The 17,943-nt window shown below is 55.0% G+C and overlaps 1 protein-coding gene across 17 annotated transcripts in view; it reads left to right on the forward strand.

Moving 5' to 3' along the window:
* Positions 1-17,943, forward strand: part of CUX1 (cut like homeobox 1) — a 350,246-nt gene that overhangs the window by 63,559 nt on the left and 268,744 nt on the right. For all 17 annotated transcript variants that reach the window (XM_082712968.1, XM_082712969.1, XM_082712973.1 and 14 more), the window contains exon 2: positions 12,792-12,902. In XM_082712968.1, the coding sequence (XP_082569094.1) occupies positions 12,792-12,902 (111 nt within the window). The remainder of the gene's footprint in view (positions 1-12,791; positions 12,903-17,943) is intronic.

Raw genomic sequence — 17,943 nt, forward strand, 5'->3', positions numbered from 1 at the left:
TCCAGAATTCGTGGAGTATATGAAACATAATTGATGGTGTTTGTTCGTGATCAGTGACGCTCTTGATTATCGTTGTGGATCTGCGGCAATATTTCCTTTGTGTTTACATCAGCTTGGCAGAACCGAGTGTTTGCTGGCACGGAAGGACACTGGCTGCTGCTGGTGCGTCACTGCCTGTGATGCAGGGCCACGGGCGGAGAAGTTGCCAGTGTCAGGGGGGCCACTTGGGCGGACCTGCCTCCTGGGGCCGTGCACGGGCGACGTCGCGGTATCTCTGAGAGGGCCAGTGGGGTGAGATGAGACGTGTCCTTTTGTACATCATGCTGTACGGGGGTCTTTCATTTGCCCCCAGACTAGAACCCTCTCGTCCCCTGTGCCTCCAGAAGTCACAGAGGTGCAGCCGTAGAGAACCAAGAATGTGGGGTACAGAGAAATGTCATTCCTGGGCTGAGACAAGTGGCGTCTGTGCAATTAAGAAAGGACACATGGAGTCAGGGGAAAACAGGTGCGGAGAACCTGAACTTGGAGCTGTCACGGGGAGATCAGAATGCTTTGTAACTGGCATTCGCTTCCTGCCCCAGGAACCGTTCCCAGGGCGCCTGGTGGCTGCAGTCGGTTAAGTGTCCGACTCTTGGTTTTGGCTCAGGTCATGATCTCAGGGTCCTGGAATCGGGCCCCACGACGGGCTCCCTGCTCAGTGGGAGTCTGCCTGGGATTCTCACTCCTTCTGCCCCTTCCCCCGCTTGCACCCTCTCTCTCTACGATAAATAAATTTTTTCTTTTCTTTTTTTGGAAGATAAATCTTAAAAAAAAAAAAATTCCTTTGCAACCCATGTGGCCCTGTGGAGACCGGGGAGTCAAGCCCCGGGGTGAAGAGGGGACTGTTTGTACCGGCTCAGAGCTCGGAGGCCATTGGGGGCTGCCCCGGCTGAGCGTGAACCGCACTGTGTAGTTAGACTTAGTTTGTCGTGGGTGTGCGTTAGTTAGTGAAAGCTCTCTAGCTGGCTTTCTGAAGTCGGAGTTAAAGCATCTCTCCAGCTCTTTCCCAGAAAGTTCCCTGGACAGGATGGAGTGCAGCTGGTGACGGGAATGGTCACTCCAGTGCCCAGAGTGGGCAGACTGGTGGCAGCACGTGGCAGGGCAACTCACGGAGCTCCCCCTTTTTCTGCCCTGGGGCTCCCATCCACCTAGCACAGCTTGAGGCGAGACTCTTGGAGGATTGAAGCGGCCCCCCTTTGAGTCCCGTTTCTGCTCTGGGCACCAGGAGCCCTCGTGTCCTGTCACCTGTTGGTGCCCAGCACCCAGATTTCCCGACAGCGGCCCGCAGCACCGTGCCAGCAGAGAGTGAAGGAATCACAGGCGACGTTCGCCTTCTCTGCCATGCGTTCTGCCGGGCCATCTGGCGGGCAGCAGTTCCCAGCCAATGGCAGGATGCTGTAAACCTCGCTCGCTGAACACGGCACCCCAAATCTCGAAAATTAACTGCAAAAACAAGATCGAAGCTGGCTCCACGGTGGCATCTCTTGGCCTCCTCACGTACGCAGCTCTAGTGCTGTGGATGCACGGCGAGGTTGATGCCCGTTACGGGTCTGCTTTTCCCCAGGAGCTGCTGGGCCGTCTTTTTAAAAAAAACTTTTCCTTCTAAACTGCAGGTTTTAAAAAAAAATTTTTTTTTTTTTTTTTGAGAGCTTTTGCGGAGTTTTATTTGCTAATTAAAATGTGAGAAGGGAGCACAGCTACAGGTAGAGTTCTGGTGCAAGCCACAGCTGTGATTTTAAAAAAACCTAACCTGACAGTTTCAAAATGAAGTTATTAGCACTTCACCTATAACTGTGATAGCTTTTAACTTTCATGATCTGTCTCTTCAGCGCCGCATCTCCCCCCCCTCCCCCGCCCCCGTAGCGAGCAAAAACGGCTTAAGTGAGGACGTTGGAGGATACTTCACCCTTGCAGAAGAAAGTAAGAGCTGCCATTTTTGGGGAGCCGTTTTGACTTCCCGGAGATTTTCTTATCCTTCATGCCACGTGGTTTTCCGGGCCGGTGGTGTGTTTCACAGATGAGCAGACCGAGGCTCGGGGTCTCTTGGTGACCTGGCGATTCGTAGGCAGGATGGAGCCTGGCTGCCCAGAAATTCTCCAGCTGCTTGCTTCCTAGACCTCATTCGTGCCATAAAAGACGGGGCTGTGTGGGAAAATCACCCACAGTTGGGTGACAGGTCTTCTCTCACTCACAAAAATAATTACATGAAATGGGCGCTGCTTCTGATCATCAAAATCAGCTGATTGCCCACCAAGTCCAGTCGTATATTCCCACAGACCCTCAGAGTGGCTCTGTCGCAGCTGAGGCACCGGCGGGCTGGCTTGTTGCATGGCCTGTGTCTGTGCCGGCAGATGTTTGTGGCTGGGGTAGCCCAAACAGTGAGAGAGAGAGAGAGAGAGAGCGCGCGAGCTGCAGGGCGGTGGATGGCTTTGCCGCCAAGCATTTTCCCAGAGAAGTGGAAGGGAACCGTTGCCAGAGTGGCTGGTGCCCTAACAAATTGATTCCTGCCAAACAATAGAAACAAATATTTTCAACAGACAGAAATTTTGGCTCCTAAAGCATTCAAATTAAAGGCTTTATTTTCTGAAACAAATACTTTAGGAAGAAAACGTTTACCAGCGTAGATGAGATCAGAGCTATTCCTCTGGCAGCGGCTTAATTATTTTTTGAGATTTGAGCACCTTTTTTCTGTTCCTGCTTCATTTTTTAGCCCATGACCTTCCCTCCTGTTTGCTGGAGAAAGTCAGGTGCATTAAGCTGGAGCACAGGGAAGGGGTGGCACCGGGTTTACCGCGGAGAACCTCAGCTTCCATGGAGATGGTCTTCCAGGTTCAGATCCAGCTCTCAGCTCCACCCCCGACCCCTATGTGGTTGGTGTGTTTTGGGCGGATCCCACCGGCTACTCGTCGGTTTCATCCGTCTGTTAAATGTCATTCGTGTAGCAGCGAATAGCATCCCCTCTGGAGCCCAGAGAGTCATTCTAGACCAGCAGAGTGCAGTGCATTGATGCAGTGGTGCTTACCGGTGTACCTTTGTCATCGTGTAGTTGCCACTAGCCCTTGGAACGTGGCTACTGCAGTGGAGAAACGGAATCTCTAATTTCAGTGGATGTAGCCACACGTGGCTAGTGGCTGCTGGGGCTAGTGCAGTTCCCTGTCCTCCCCCTCCTTTAGTTAATTGGTTCTGGGGCCCAATTACTTGGTTGACAGGGCAGCCTCTCTGCATCCTGAATGCAGTGGTGGGTGTTCGAGGTATCTTTTCTCTCTGACACCCACCCATCTCCTGTCCCGCAGCCAGAGCTAGACCGCAGACACCCCGGATCCAACTGTTGTGGGTGTTTTAAAATGGTGACAAGTTCTCATTTGGCTTTATTTATTTTTTTTTAAGATTTTATTTATTTGACAGAGAGAGAGAAAGAGAGATGAGGGAACACAAGCAGAGGGAGTGGGAGAAGGAGAAGCAGGCTTCCTGCCGAACAGGGAGCCCGATGCAGGGCTGGATCCCAGGCCTCTGGGATCACAACCCGAGCCGAAGGCAGATGGTTAACGACTGAGCCACCCAGGTTCCCCTCTCATTTGGTTTTAAAACACATGTCCTGATGTGTACTAAGTGTAAGAAGGGTGATGGATGTCCCAAAGTCAAGGGAGCTATATTCCCTGGGTGCTTGTTAGCAAAGGCAAGTCTCTTACCTGCCCCAGCCTCAGTCTCCCTATCTGGGATGTGGGATGAGCAGAGCTCATGTGGCTGCTTCACTTTGAAGTGCATCCCGAGCCCTACAGGATGGGGGGCGGTGCCAATAGGTTGGACCTCAGCAGCCGTCCCCGGGTCCTGTGGGGGGGACGGACGTGGAGGCTGTGGCCTGGGGAAACACAGAGGAGGCAGAAGACAAGGGGTTTAGCCACGGAGGCCCTCGCTGCAATCCAAGGAGGCCCTCGCTGCAACCCGAGAATGAAGCAGGGGAGAAAGCAGTAGCGAGCCCAAGCAAATGAGAGAACCAGACAGCAAGGACAGGTGGAGAGGCCAGGAGAGGAGGAAGGCAGGCACTTTGGGGCTCTCCGGAGAAGTCTAGGATGGGGGGGGGGGGCGGGCACTCCTGCCATGTGGGGCCACGTGTGTCTACAAGGTGGAGGCCGGCGGGCAGAGTTTAATTTTGTATAATAGAGCCAAAGAGAGCGGTAAAGAAGGCTACTTAGAAAACAGACATTTTTATAGCTCAGAACTGGGCAGGTATCAGCAGTTTCCTCTGCCTTGGTCAGTTCGCAAAGCAGACTCCCTCTGGTTGGGGTTAAAGGCGTCCTTCCGTCTCGCACGGGCCTCCTCCCCGCCGCACCGGGGCTCTGATCGTCTCCCTTTCATTATGCACCACCAAGACGCCGTCTCTCATGTCTCACTGTTTCAATGAGAGTCTGGCAAGTATTATATGTAGCGCAGTGCTTGTTGGATACATCTGGCATTTTTGTCTTTGCATAGTGGGTTTGCAACGGGGTGAAAGACAACAAAAAACAAAACCTTGGTTCTCTGTCGAAATTTCTCCATCCCGAGGACTTCTCAAAAAGGGCTTGTGTGAGAACCTTGTACTGATAGCCTTTGTTTAGGCCAGGGTATTTGTTTTTATTCACTTTTTATTTTATGAGTCGGTAACACATTCACTTGATTGAAAATTCTGTTTAAACATTGACACCGAGGCACCTTGCCCGCACCACTGTTCGCTGCCCCCTCTACCCATTTCTGGCGGGGGTGTCGCCTTCAGACGGGGCGGCGACAGGCAGTAAGTCTGTGTTGGAGTAAATCGTTTTATTTGGATTTCCTAGATCAGGAACTAATAATATTAGGTCACGTCCCAGACTGGTTAAGTCCTGAGTACGTATCAGACGACCCCTACCATCTTCAGGGTAAAAGGATCTCGAGGGAACAGCCTTTACACGAGGCTGGATCTGCTTGAATAGGGAGAGAAGAGAGAACCGACCGTAGTCCTCATAGTAGGCATTTTACCCTGTTTAATCCGTGCGGCAGCCCCGTGAGATGTGTATTAGTGTCCCTGCTTTAGGATAGAGAGCTCGGCCGGTCCGTGTGCACAGAGATCCTGTCTTTCTCGAGGGATGTCGGGGAGCGGGACCCTCGCACCTCGTGGTGGGACACCCACGCTGGGAGTACGGCCACTGGGGTGTGGGGATCCGTCCGGAAGGCTGTGTCCTGCGCCGGGACTCTGATCCCCAGGCTGTTAGTGGAAGAGCTGTGTTCATTTCATGGGGCTGCACCCTGTTTCTGACTCGGCCCCCCCCCGACCCCCGAGCTTGAAACCTGAGCTGGAGGCAGTCCCCTTGCTTGTCCACACACCCACCTCTCTGCTCCCTGAGTTGGGAGAGTCACAGGGCAGGTGTGTGTTTCACCTCTGCTTGGCCAGTGTTTACTGAGCCCCTGCTAGGAGCCCGGTTTCCCGGGGCTGCCCCCAGAGAGCACTCTCCCTGCCTTGGGAAGAGCACTCGCTCCCCAGGACCCCTCCTGAGCTCTCCTTCTGGGAAGGAACCCTACTCACAGGCAGTGGAAGAGTCTCAACAGTGAAGCCCATGTCTGCTTTGCTGCTTCCTCTTTTACCCCAAAGCACTGTCTCTGGGATGGACGTCTCCCACCCGTTTTCCCGTTCCGTATTCTTGGGACGGAGTGCTGATGACAGTGGCTTCCTGGGTTGCTGCTCGGAGAACTCGCCAGGGTGGCTCCGTCAGGAAGGAGTCCCTCTTGGGCAAATGATCCTAATTCTTATAAAATGGTACCATTCTCGGGCTCAACCCAGGATCCTTGGAGGCTGAGCAAGAGGGGAGTGTGGGTCTCCCCCAGGACCTCCTGCCGCCTTCCCCGTCCATCCTGCCTTTTAAGAAGCCGGCTCTGTCAGCCTGACCCCCTCCTCCTCCTCAGCCCCCAGTCTGCTGAACTGTTCTAGAACATTCTCTGCCATTCAGGGCCTCAGTGCTTGCAGCCGTGTCTCTTTCCGACTGGAGGCCTTGCAGTTGTTAAATTTGTCCCCTCTCTGGTACATTTTGCCTTCTTTTTTTTTTTTTTTTCTTTCTTCTTTTTTAAACTTATTCTTTCATTTGGCAAATATTGACTGCCTGCCTGTGATGTACCCCAGCACCATGTAAAGTGCTGGGAATTCTGTAGCAAGCAAAAGGCAGGCCCTGCTGGAGCTTACGGCCCACGGGGAGACGCACCAACCTCGCACACTTGCACACACACGCGAACTGCAAACCAGGGTTGCTTCCACAAGGCACACGTGGTCTGGGGAGCTGGGCTCACCCACTTTACAGTCTCTTCCGGGGTGGGGTGGAAGAGGCTGGGGTTGGGAAAGGTATTCAGTTGGAGATCTGACAGTTTGATGGCGGGGAGCAGGGACAGGCCACCAAGCAGAGGGAACAGCCGGTGCTGAGGGTTCAAGGGAAAGGAGGGGGCCGGGCCTTCTGGGGACAGCAGAGAAAGGCCCGTGTGCCCTGCCCCCTAGGAAGCCACTGGAGGCTCTGAGCAGGGAATGACAAGCTCAGATCTGGGCAGTGTTCCCTCTCTTGGAGGGGGTGTGTGTGTCCTCCGCACACGTACAGCTCCCCCAGCTCCGTGGTCATTGGTGCCCCCGGGGAATGCTGAGCCCCTAAGTCTTGGACCGCCTGTATGACTCCAGGATCCCTGCCTTCCTGCCTTTCGTTGTGCTGTTTTTCTCCGTTCAGTTCATCCACTGCCCCTCCGTGGAGAGGGTCCCTGCTGAAGGCTGTGTGACTTCTGTGGCAAGTGCGTCTTTGTTGAGCGAGTGCTCACTGCTGGCCCCTCCGTGCCATCCCATCACAGAATCCTGGAGCCGGCACTCAGACTCTGGTGGCACTCGCTTTGAATCAAAGATTGTGAGCAGGAAACCGATGGATGAGCGCCAGGTGTCTGCAGAGGGCACTTGGGAAACGGGTCAGACTTGGTCTTCTATCTAAACTTGAAATTAAGCGAGAGCTGTAGCATTTACTCTGGGTGTTCTGCAAGGTTTTCCTTTAAATATCACCCTTGGTCAGTGCACACACCCACCAACAGAACAAAATGCACTTCTTGCAGCTCCGCGGGGAGCAGCGCTCTGGGATGGGGGGGCAGTCAGTTTTTCCTTATCCGTCTATCAGAGCCTGCATCCCATTACAGGGAAAAGAAGGGAGATTTGGAAAGATAAAGGTGTACTTTTTAGCAGACGGCATTACATTTAGGTGCTCAGAATTCCAAAGGTATGAAGGGGAGAAGGTGAGAGCATCTCCCTGCTGGCCACTGGCCTGCTTGTCCAGTCTCCTCCCAGCATAGAGGGTGGTACCCACATCTTGTACCTATAGAGCCTTCCAGAGGCATCTCGTGCATATGCAAGTACAGGAAATGTGTGCATACCTTCCTGTCCGCTCGCGGTGGGTGTCTTGGTCACTGTTGGTGGACACGTTTGGGGAAATGGCCTTTACGTTTCTATCTGAACCCACGTATTTCCATGTTGGCCTGTTCCTCTTGGGTCTCTGCCCCATCTCCCACCCCAGGGGGGGGGGCTGTTGCTGACCAGGCTCCTGGTTCCTCTGAGCCCTGTTCTTGGTCTCTGACAGCACCTACGCCGTTGGCTGTGCCAGGGACTCGGTGAGCCCCGGGGGAGGAGAAAGAGGGTAATGGGGACCTAGTCCCTCTCACCCATGGGCCCCAGCCGAGATGGGCATCTTTCGTGAAAACTTGGAATGCTTTCTTGGTAGAAGTTATGTTCTCCTCTTCCAAACCTCTGCTCTGTTTTGGTTCCTTGGGCCCAGTCCCTTCTGTCTTGTTGCTCTTCTGTGCCAGCCTGGTTCCTTGGCTGGACCGTGGGTACCTGGAGGTCAGAGTCGGCTTCTGATTCATCCGTACATCCCTGGAGCCCCCGTCCTCGGTGGCAGACTTAAGTTCGGGCCACCCAGGTCAAGAGTGCGGTCAAGTGTGTGGCTCTGATAGTACAGGATAGTACGTGCTCTTGATGGATCACGTCCCCTGCCACAAATTGAACAGGCTTATCTTAATTTTTATTTCTAGAGAGGGAACGTCATTTACCCAGAACCACACAGGTTACAGCAGGGATGGAGCCTGGATTCCAAACCAGGCTTCTCCGAGGCCAGTGTCTGAAGGGTCTTCGGATGTTCTGTGTTGGGGTCTGGGCAAGGGGGTGTGACAGAAGGAGGCTGGTCGGTGGTCGCTTGGGCTCCTTACGGCCCTGTCTAGCCAGAACAGCTTCATTGGTCCCCCGACCCTGTTGCTGGAAAGGAAGCCCCGGGGACTACCCCATGGAGAAACTGGGGTGCCTTGTCCTTTTTGTTAGAGTCCTCGTAGTTTTACCGAGAAAGCCACTTGGAATTCATATTCAAGATTTGCTGTTTGATCGGCTTGTCAGGTGAGCCCGAAGGAAACACCAGATGAACTAATCCTTGGAATGAAAGTCAGAGATAAGAACCAGAGAATACTTTTCATGCTCCAGCCCAGGGGTGCTGGGGCAGAAGCCCAGAGGGAGCAGGGGGCCGAGGCCGGCCTGGCCTGGGAGCATTAGAAGGGGAGCCTCAGAGAAGTACCGCGGGTACCCCGTCCCCGCCGGTTTAATACAGACCAACAGGAGACGTACATACTCCAAAGGTGAGCAGTTTCAGACTGATCAGTGACGTTAGGAAGACTCGTTTATTTTTGGGAAATTTTTCTTTTAAATAGGCCATTAGTGGCACTTTGTAATTTTTGTGGCGAATACATCTTTAACACTGGCTGAGAGGCTGGCGTTCCAGCAGAGAGAAAGTGAAAGCGTTAGGAGCTTTGCCCTTGGAGGATCCGTCCGAAAAAGAGGAAGAGCATCCTAGAAATTCTTAGCGGCGAGGCCGGCAGGATTGTAGGCATCCGCAGCTCTGTGGCGGCCCCCCGTCTCCCAGCAAGGACTGTGCCTGCGCACACACAGCCTTGGCTCCAAAGCCACTGGTCTTGCTCTGGACCTCGTCACCTCTTGGCGCCAATTGCCACTTGGTGACTTGGAACAAAAATTGCAGTTTCTGCATCCAGGTGCCTGTCCATGTAAAACGCTTTTCCAGGATGATTTCCACCTCTTTCGGCCTTGTTGGAAGTACCTGTGTGCCCAGAGCCCACGGGTTTGCCGCCAGCCCTGCCACCTCCCCGTCCCTTTGGACCTGGGGCTGTCAGATGTTTAGAATCTTTCTTAATCATTTCGAGGGGACGCCTTCCTCTGCCCTTCCCCAGGAAAGTCCTGGCCCGGGTGAGTGGTATTTTCTGCAACTGGCCACCTCCTCCTTGTTCCTAAGCCCCGAGACTGGCCAGTGTGCAGCGCGTTGTGCAAGAAACAGCTGTTGTTTTGACAAAGGACGGGCCGGCCTGCCTTTTTGAATTACCAGAGTGAGTCAAGAGGTCATTTATTCCAGGCCTCTGCTCCTGGGCAGGTGGACAAGGAGGGACCACGAACCCGCGTATATGGGACGCATGATGTAAAATATATTTCTGTATGTAAATCTGTATTTTTTCACATTAGCGGGATTTAAGAAATTAACATATAGTACAGGTTTTCTAATTATGTAATATATGCACGCGGCTACAATAGTCAAAAGATACGGTTGACCCTTGAACGTTGAGGATTGGGGCGCCAACCGCCCGCATGGTCAGAAATCCACGTTATAACTCTGGACACCCCTGAAACTTAACTACTCAGAGCCTGCTGTTGAGTGGAAGCCTGAGCATAGCTTAAATAGTCGATTAACTCGTATTTTGTATGTCACGTGTTGTATTCCGTATTCTGCAATAAAATAAGCGAAAGAAAAGAAAACGTTATTAAGGAAATGAAAAGGAAGAGAAAATACATGTACGGTGTCGCGTTACAACAAACCCACACTTACCTAAGTGGCCCCGCGCAGGTCAAACCCGTGTTCTTTGAGGGTCAGCCGTCCGGTGAAGGGCAGGTCCATCTCTCTCTCCCTCCCCCCACCCAAAGCCTTCTCAGAGCCAAGCAGTTACAAGTATCTTTTGTATATTTCTGGAGACAATCAGAGCTTATGCAAGGGTATGTAGAGAGAGCCTTTCAAACAGTACAAGCATTGTTTTGCACTTTGCTCTTTTTGCTTAAATATGTCTTGAAGATCATCCCGTCTCCTTGTGCGCATGGAGCTTTTTTTTTTTTTTTTTTTTTTTTAAACCATTGCCAAATGGTCCTTGAGTGGATATGTGGGTGCACTCTTGTTGGATACTGCAGTTGGTTCCCAGTTTTTGCTTCCCCCGCCCCTTTGTGAGGTTTTAGTGCTTTTCAGATGAGGGGACTCTCCATGCTTTTTTTTTTTTTTTAAGTGACTCAGGGACTGAGGATTCTGTATTTTAGGGCCCCACCGCCACCTCCCCTAAACCCATTAAATTCCCTTGTTAATGTGTCATTATGTTTGACACTTTGAGAATAGGCAGGCCGGGTAGATAATAAAACAGTATTTGGCTTATGTTTAATAGCTGTCTCTTCTCTGTGTTGTCCCAACAGCCTTAGAAAGCCTCAGTGTCCTTCATAAGGACTCGGGGGAGGTTTTGCGAGGGACCCGGTCAAAGATTGTGAGCCCTAAGTCCGACCGGGCAAGCACAACCTTTCCTTGCTGTGCCAATCTGTTTCCACGGTGGCGGGTGGTGGCGTGGTATTAAATTTGGGGCCCCCCCGTTGGTTTCTCATGTGGACGTGCATATGTCTGCATGCGTGGGGAAGGGAGTGTGGCAGGCCTGTGGCGGGTCCCCAACTACCAGCAGCAGGTCACCCCAGGCACACTGGCCCCGTGGCTCCACGACGAAGGTGGGTTTGCTGTCTCCCACCAAGCGACCTGTCCCGGGCTCAGCCCTTCTGAGTTGGCCTTTCTGACAGATGTGCCCGTGAGGCTCCTTGGCACTGGGCTGGGCTGGACTCCAGGGAGAGGGACATGTAGGGACCCCAGGGTTCTTCCATGTCTCCTGCAGCACTGCCCCCACTGTCCCCATGCTGGTCCCCCTGGATAGGAAGGTGTTGTCGGGAGGGGGGCGGTCAGGGCCGGGCCGCACGGTCACCTCTGTGACCCCAGCGTCCAGTGGCTCCAGCAGACTGGGTGACACCCCCTCCCAGGAAGGAGGGTCCTCCTTGAAAGCGGTCTCGAGCTCTTTGTTTTTCTCCACGTTTTCTGCATCTGCGGGCAATGGGAACCAAACATCAACTCTACTTTTTCTGTCATGTTTCAATATTGGCGTTGCTCCCCACTTCTTGAAGCCTCCTTTTATAACTTCTGCTGCTGCCGCTTAAATATAGCCGCCGAAGTCCTCCTCCTAACCAGATTGTTTATATTTTTGAAAAGCCTTCTGCTTCTCTGCGATTGCTCCCTCTTCCCCGTCCCCGTCCCCGCAGCGCCACATGGGTTTCGGTTGCTCTTTTTTCCCTGCCTTCACTCGACTGGGATGTGTTTCAAATGTGGTCTATCAAAATGTGCAGTGTTTCCCTCTTTTCTGCAGTAGCTTTGACATCTGTTCTTGAATCCTAGCCCATGTTATTCTTTTGGACTTGTTTGCCCAAGATTTGCTGTAATGCCAGAAACACGAAAGGGGAGAGCGTGGTGGTGGGGGGGTGTATGCGCACCCCCCCCCCTTAAAACTGTCTGCCATTCCCCAGTCGACAGCACGCTGGATGTCGGCTCCAGCGCCCTGTCGTCTCGTCTGGCAGCGGCCCACCCTGGCGGGCACAAGTGGAGTGCCCACCAGGAGGCCCTACAGACCTGCTGGGGTTATTTCCGCCCAAAAGGGAAACAGGCGGGACTTGGTGGGCTTGGTGGAGGGTGTGTGGAGGGGAGAGGCACATTCTTCCTGGGATCTCTGTCTCTGACTTCCCCCGCCTTTCGGTCTGCCATTGGGTCCTTGCTCTGCCGGGCCTCGGGGGAGGGGCCGTAGCATAGAGAAGCCACGTGGAGCAGCCGCACTGTATCCTAAGCGGAATGTGCCGGTGTGTGTCTGTAGTCACGAAGTCCACTCAGTGAGAAAAGCGGCCTTTCGGTGGCTACGGCGGCGTGTCCTCATGCCCCTGCTGTCAGCCAGGACACCACTCTGGGCCCATCTGCCACAGCCTTGTTTGAAACCGGTCCTGCTGACAGCTCCTCCCAGAATTCCCGAGGCCAGGGCACAGGTTGTCTCTGCTTTGAGTGTCATTTTGTCGTGTGGACAGAGGTCCCCTTCCAGGGGACCTGCTCTTGGCAGCTCTCAGGGTGTCCGTGCGAGGAAAATAGTTGGAGGAAAACCGCCGTTTCCAGGTGCCTCATTTTCAAAGTTGACCACATACCGCAAATCACGATTCTTGGAAATAGGCTCTTAAAGGTCCCCCTGAAAGCGAATAGCAGATTAATTCGGATAGTCCTGGACGTGATACGCCACCAAAGATCCAGCCCACGCGGTTGAAGACAGACAGATTGCAGGGTTTAGCGGAGAAAAACGTTTCGGCGCGTTCTGTCCTGGAAGTAGGTGTTCATGTGCGTGGAAACAGGGCACACTGAGCTGAGCCATTCGGGTTTTCTGGGACCAGTGCATGGACTGGAGGGGAACTGCCTCAGTATCCACTTCCTCCCCACCGCCGCCCCCAGCCCCCTCTGCCCGGGAGCCGAGACCCCCCCATAGCCACGGGGGACCCCTCCTGGGTTCTGCCAAAGGCAGATGTGGTCTCCTCTGGTTCGCAGCGCAGTGACGATCTGGTCCTCCCTTTCGTGTCTCCGCAGAGGGAACTCGATGCCACCGCAACAGTACTGGCGAACCGGCAAGATGAAAGCGAACAGTCCAGAAAGCGACTTATCGAGCAGAGCCGCGAGTTCAAGAAGAACACTCCAGAGGTGAGGCCGCAGTACCGTCCCGGTCTCGGCGCGGGGGTCTCCCCGTTCCCGTCCGTATGCGGGAGCCGTGGTGCAAGCATTGTGTCCCCAGCAGGCTGTGTGCCCCTCTGCGGGTGGGGGCCTGGGGCTCTCTGGACAGGAGAAAGCACGAGCTCATTCCAGAGGCAGACACTGGCCTGGCTGGGTGTTGGCGGGCACGTGGCCAGCGGCGTGGCCCATCTGGGCGTACAGCCCCCGCGCTCCTCGCCCACGTCTGTAAGCACGCCACCCCGAGTCCTCGGGAGCGCCGGGCACGAGGGCGTAGTGGGATGGGGTGTGGGGGTCCTCAGAGCGCCCCTTCCCCGGTGTGGTATCTGCAGGCCACACGTATCTGAGAAGACTGCCTGCAGACCAGACATTTAGTCGGGTAGGGCCTGTGAGACGCTTGTTTCCCGAAATACGCTTTAAAGGGCACTGCAGACGTGCTCCTCACGAGCGCCTTTTTCTGCTCTCTCGTAAGTGTGTGTTGGAAAGGCAGTGTTTCGGGGGGTTCGGGAAGCATCTTCCCAGTCTGTTGCCCAGGCCCCTCGTTCCCTCGGTCCCTCTCAGAGGCTTTTTAAGACGTGAAAAGCAAGGAAAGTTTGAGAGACAGTTGAACAGACGTGGGAATTGCGTTCTGGGAGCTTCCGCCGGTCTGGCCCGCGGTGGTTCTCGTGCTGTGGGGCCCTTGCCCCAGCCTGCTGCTCCCCCCGCTCAGGTGAGAGCAGACCGCAGCCGCCCACATGCCTCTGTGGGGGACACGGAGCAGGTCAGGAGGGGAGGCTGCCACTGAGGTGCCCGGTACTTCTGAGAAATCGAGGCACGATGGGAACTGTCAGAAGCAGACCCGTTTCTGGTGGGCCAGAGTAACTCGCTGTTTGAGGACGGGTTGTCGTGAATCATTTTGGGGGATAAGTAACTAATCCTCTATTTCAGAATAAATATGTGGGGGAGAAGGCAGGATGGCCCAGCGGGAAGCAAGGGGGCTCTCCCGGGGCAGGTCCCCGTAAGAGATTTACATTTCAGACCACCGCCTGCCCCCCGTCCTGCCCTTAAACGTGGCTCTGGCACGTGTTACCCAAGCAGAAGTGCGCACTACAGTGATGGGGCCTCGCGGGGATGGGGGAGCCGCTGCGCTCCATGGTCCGCCTCGTCTCGAGTGAAGACCGGAGCCCACGGAGCAGCCGGGCAGCAGGACCCCCTTCCTTCAGGCGCTGCCCTCCTGTCAGGGCCTTTCAGAGCAGGCCTTCCAGGAGGGTCCAGCTGTGGGGTTTCCCGAGCTCTCCTCCTTGTCCTTGACCCCGTGTCCCCTGGCCGACCCCCTTCACCTCTGTCTCTCCAGCCACTCTTCACACCGTTCCAGTGACGAGCTGTCATCTGCTTTTTGGGTTCTTACTCCCCTTCCCTTGCTGACCGTAAGTCCAGGGCTCTCTATAGAAAGCGTAAAGCAGAAGGTCAAGGTCATCCTTCCCAGGCAGCAGACAATAAGTAAATGTGGCCCATCCTGTGGTAAGTGGTGGGAGGAGGAGGAGTGGAGAATTGCGTTCCTGGATGTTCCTCCGGAGTCCCAGGCTCCTGTCAGATCCCAGGGCTGGAGCCCATCCCGCCGCTGAGGGCCCAGCTGGTAAATTCTGGGGACAGCCCCTGCACTGACGTGGAAACCGGGGATCGGCTCCCAGAGCTTGAGGAAGGCCCCCCTGAACTGTGGCATTTTCTCTCCCGATCCCAGTAAATAGGAGAGGCTCAGGGAAAAAGCAGCTTGGGTGGTAAATGCCATTTGGGGTGTTTCTTTGCCGGGCACGTTTTGAGACACTGTCTTCCTTGGAGAAGCAGGCTCAGAGCACACCTGGAAGGGGACGGAACGTTGCGGTCCTGCTTGCTCCTGGCCTTCGCCGGCGGGTCGAGGCTCGTGCTCGCTCAGGCTGCTTCTGCGGGAGGAGAGTCCCGCTGCCCCAGGAGTTCCCGGGGAGCTGGGGAGGCCGAAGCTGCTTGCAGGCCCCGCGCCGCCTCCCCTTGCATTTTCCCATCCCGGGTCCGCCCTTGAAATCTGGGTGGGTCCCTGTGGGAACGCTGGGGTGGAGAAGGCGGGTTCACTTGGGCCACCAACCAGCCAGAATGCTCCAGAGAGGAAGCCACTGGAGGCCAGACTGGGGTGTGGGGGGGGGGGGCGGAGCGAGGAGCTACAGTGGGGTCCTCTGGGGTACGCGGAGGGCAGGGGTGTGGGGGGCAGGTCTGGTGAGTGTGGGGTCTGCAATCCAGAAGGGCTGTTCTGTTGTCTGTCTGGGTCTCAGTGCGGGGGCCCGGGTGTTTCTCCAGCATCGGTTCTTCCTGTGGCTCTCCGCTGGGGGACCGCTCCGCCCCTGACCAAGTTAACGCAGTCCAGGGAGCTCTTACAGAGATTGGGCATGTAAAAGTGAAGGCTGCTTAGAGCTTTGTTCTCAGGGGTAAAAAAAAATAATAATAATAAAATAAAAATCAGCTTGTTGGCGGGAGAGGCATCTCCCCGGGGTAGACATACACCAGGACCCTCACGCCTCCCAGAGCTGGGAAGAAGGAGCGGGCCCTTGTTCCAGGGTGGCCAGCGTGGCAGGGCCGGGGCCAGGGCTGTGCCGCCGGCTGACGAGAAGGCTACGGTCCGTCTCTGCTCTGGGGAAGCAGAAAGTGCGCTCCGAGTGTCTGTGAACAGCTAGTGGGGCCGGCACGCAGGTCAGGCACCGGAGAAGAGGCAGAGGTGATGTGAGTAGGGTTGTCTCCCGACGGGGAGGTTGTATTTTCCCGCCTGGCCCTGCCCCAAGGGCAGCTGGAAAAGCTCAAGTGCAGAGGGCAGACTGGGCTCCGCAGGTGGGCTCCGCGCACGGCCTCCTAGTCCTTCCAGGCACCAGACTCCAGAGCACTGAGGAGCAGGCGCCCCGCTGGCCAGAGCCTCGAAGCTTTCTCCCGTGAAGGACTTTTTTTTAAAGTGTCCATCTTCTGTCACTAAATGAATACATTCACAGTCGGTTGACGTTACTGCGACGTCTTTTTAACCCGCGGATTGTAAGTCAACATGAAGAACATCGCAGTTACTTCAAAAATAACGTTTTGTATGTTGCTTTGATTCAGAAAAAGAGTCCCTTTCAAAGAAAAATGGTTTTTAATTTTAACTTTGCAACAAAGCATCCATTCCCTGTCGAATTAATAATTGAGAGTTGAACATAAAAGATGGGGGCATTTCTAGGTTCTGTCACTTTCCGTACAGATTACCTCAGGTGACTTACCGCCTGGTGGCTCTGGCAGACTTCTGAGCCTCCCAAAGTCTCAGTTTTGCCACCTCTCCAAAGTGTGATGAGGGGGCCCAGCTCGCCAGGTTGCCCTGTGTGCGTGTGCGTGTCCGTGTGTGTGTGCATGTGCGGGTGTGCCTGTGTGTGTCCCTGTGTGTGTGTGTGTCTGTGTGGTGTTTGTATGTGTGTGGATTTGTATTTGAGTGGTGTGGATTTGTGTATGTGTCTTCACGCATGAGCACGTGGAGGGCTTCGCACAAGCCTGGCATCTAGAATCCAGGACTGTATATTGCTGCTGTGAACTTGGAACATACCCTTTGGAGGTTTCTGCTTTTTAAAGCTAGCTCGGGGGACTTTAAAACAACACATCAAATGCAGGTGGTTTTAGCCTGAAATATTTCCAGGGTTGTTTTGTGGTAATAGGTCATCATTTTACAGATATTTCTTGAACACCTTCCATGTGCCAGCTGGTTCCCCCCCAGCACACAGTCCTGCCCGTACTCTTGAACAGCTCCTTATCTTCCTCCCCAGCAAGCACAACATCCTTACCTGGCCTGAGAAGTGCTAGGAAAGGTACAACTGGAACCTTCCGAGAGCGCACACTTGTCCCCCAGCACTCGGCCGAGCTGTGACTTGAGCCCTGGCGCTGTGGGCCCTCAGTTGGTGTCCTGACCCTTGGGGCGCCGGGGCGGAGGGCAGCGCAGCCTGTTGGAACAGGATGGTTGGCTCGCAGAAGAACGGTCCTCAGGGTCACATTTGCTTCCACAAAGAGCACGGGCTCTTGTTTGTTCTTTTCCAGCTCTTTTCAAAGGGAAGAATCTTCCTTTGCATGGGCGGGAGGGGCAGGAGAAGAGGGGAAGCAAAGACCCGGGGTGCACGGCTTTCGTCATGAAACCATACTCAGGGCCCGCCTGTGTCCTGTCCGTGTGTCCAGCTGCTGCCCCAGAGTCCCTCTTAGGCACGTGTCTGCCCGACTTGACTGGATTCGATTTATGCTTCCTGTCAAAGGGGCCACATCATCTGAGCCGCCGTTCGGCGGTTCTCGGGGGTCCTTTGTGCCCCGACGTCCTTGTGCCTCGACAGCTCTGGCTGCCCAGAGCGTTTAGTCGTCACGACACCTGGCCCAGCGCGTTCGCATTCCCGGTCGTGTTTTCCGCATCCCTCTTGCCCACGTGCTGGGCGCGTCTTGCCCCCATTGTCCCGACAGAGCCTGGCACAGCCCTGACCATCATGGGCCCGGCCGCCTGGGGTCCTGGCCAGGACCCACCGCCCCTTGCCCGCGTGCCACGGTCTATGCTGGAAGACGGCCCTGGGCCTGCTGCCAGCCCGCACACCCGGCTCCGTGACCGGGACGTTCTCTTTGCGGCTGACCTGACTGCCTGCTCGCCGGCATCCTTGTCCTGAGTGGCACGGTCTTAGCTTGCCCCTGCTCTTCTGAATTTGACATTCTTGGGAAGCTGTTGTACAAAGTACAGGGTCATGTCGAGGTACGACTCGGAAAGAAACCTTCGTGCCATCGGCAGATGGAGCTAGGCCTGTGGATCCCTTCACACCTCTGCCAGGTGGGGCCCCAGGCTGGGGTGGGGGTGGGGGTAGGACCTTCTTCAGGAAAGCCAAGGTCATCTCTGTATTGATCAGGAGGGACTGTGGGAATAAGAAAAGAGAGCATGGCGCTGATCACGGTGGCTGTCCCATGCAGGACCCCCCACGCCCCTGTTGCCAGTGAGCTGGGGGCGCTTGTGGGGGAGGGTGTAGGACGACAC

This window comes from Mustela nivalis, assembly GCF_964662115.1.
Source record: "Mustela nivalis genome assembly, chromosome: 19".
Classification (NCBI taxonomy): Eukaryota; Metazoa; Chordata; class Mammalia; order Carnivora; family Mustelidae; genus Mustela; species Mustela nivalis.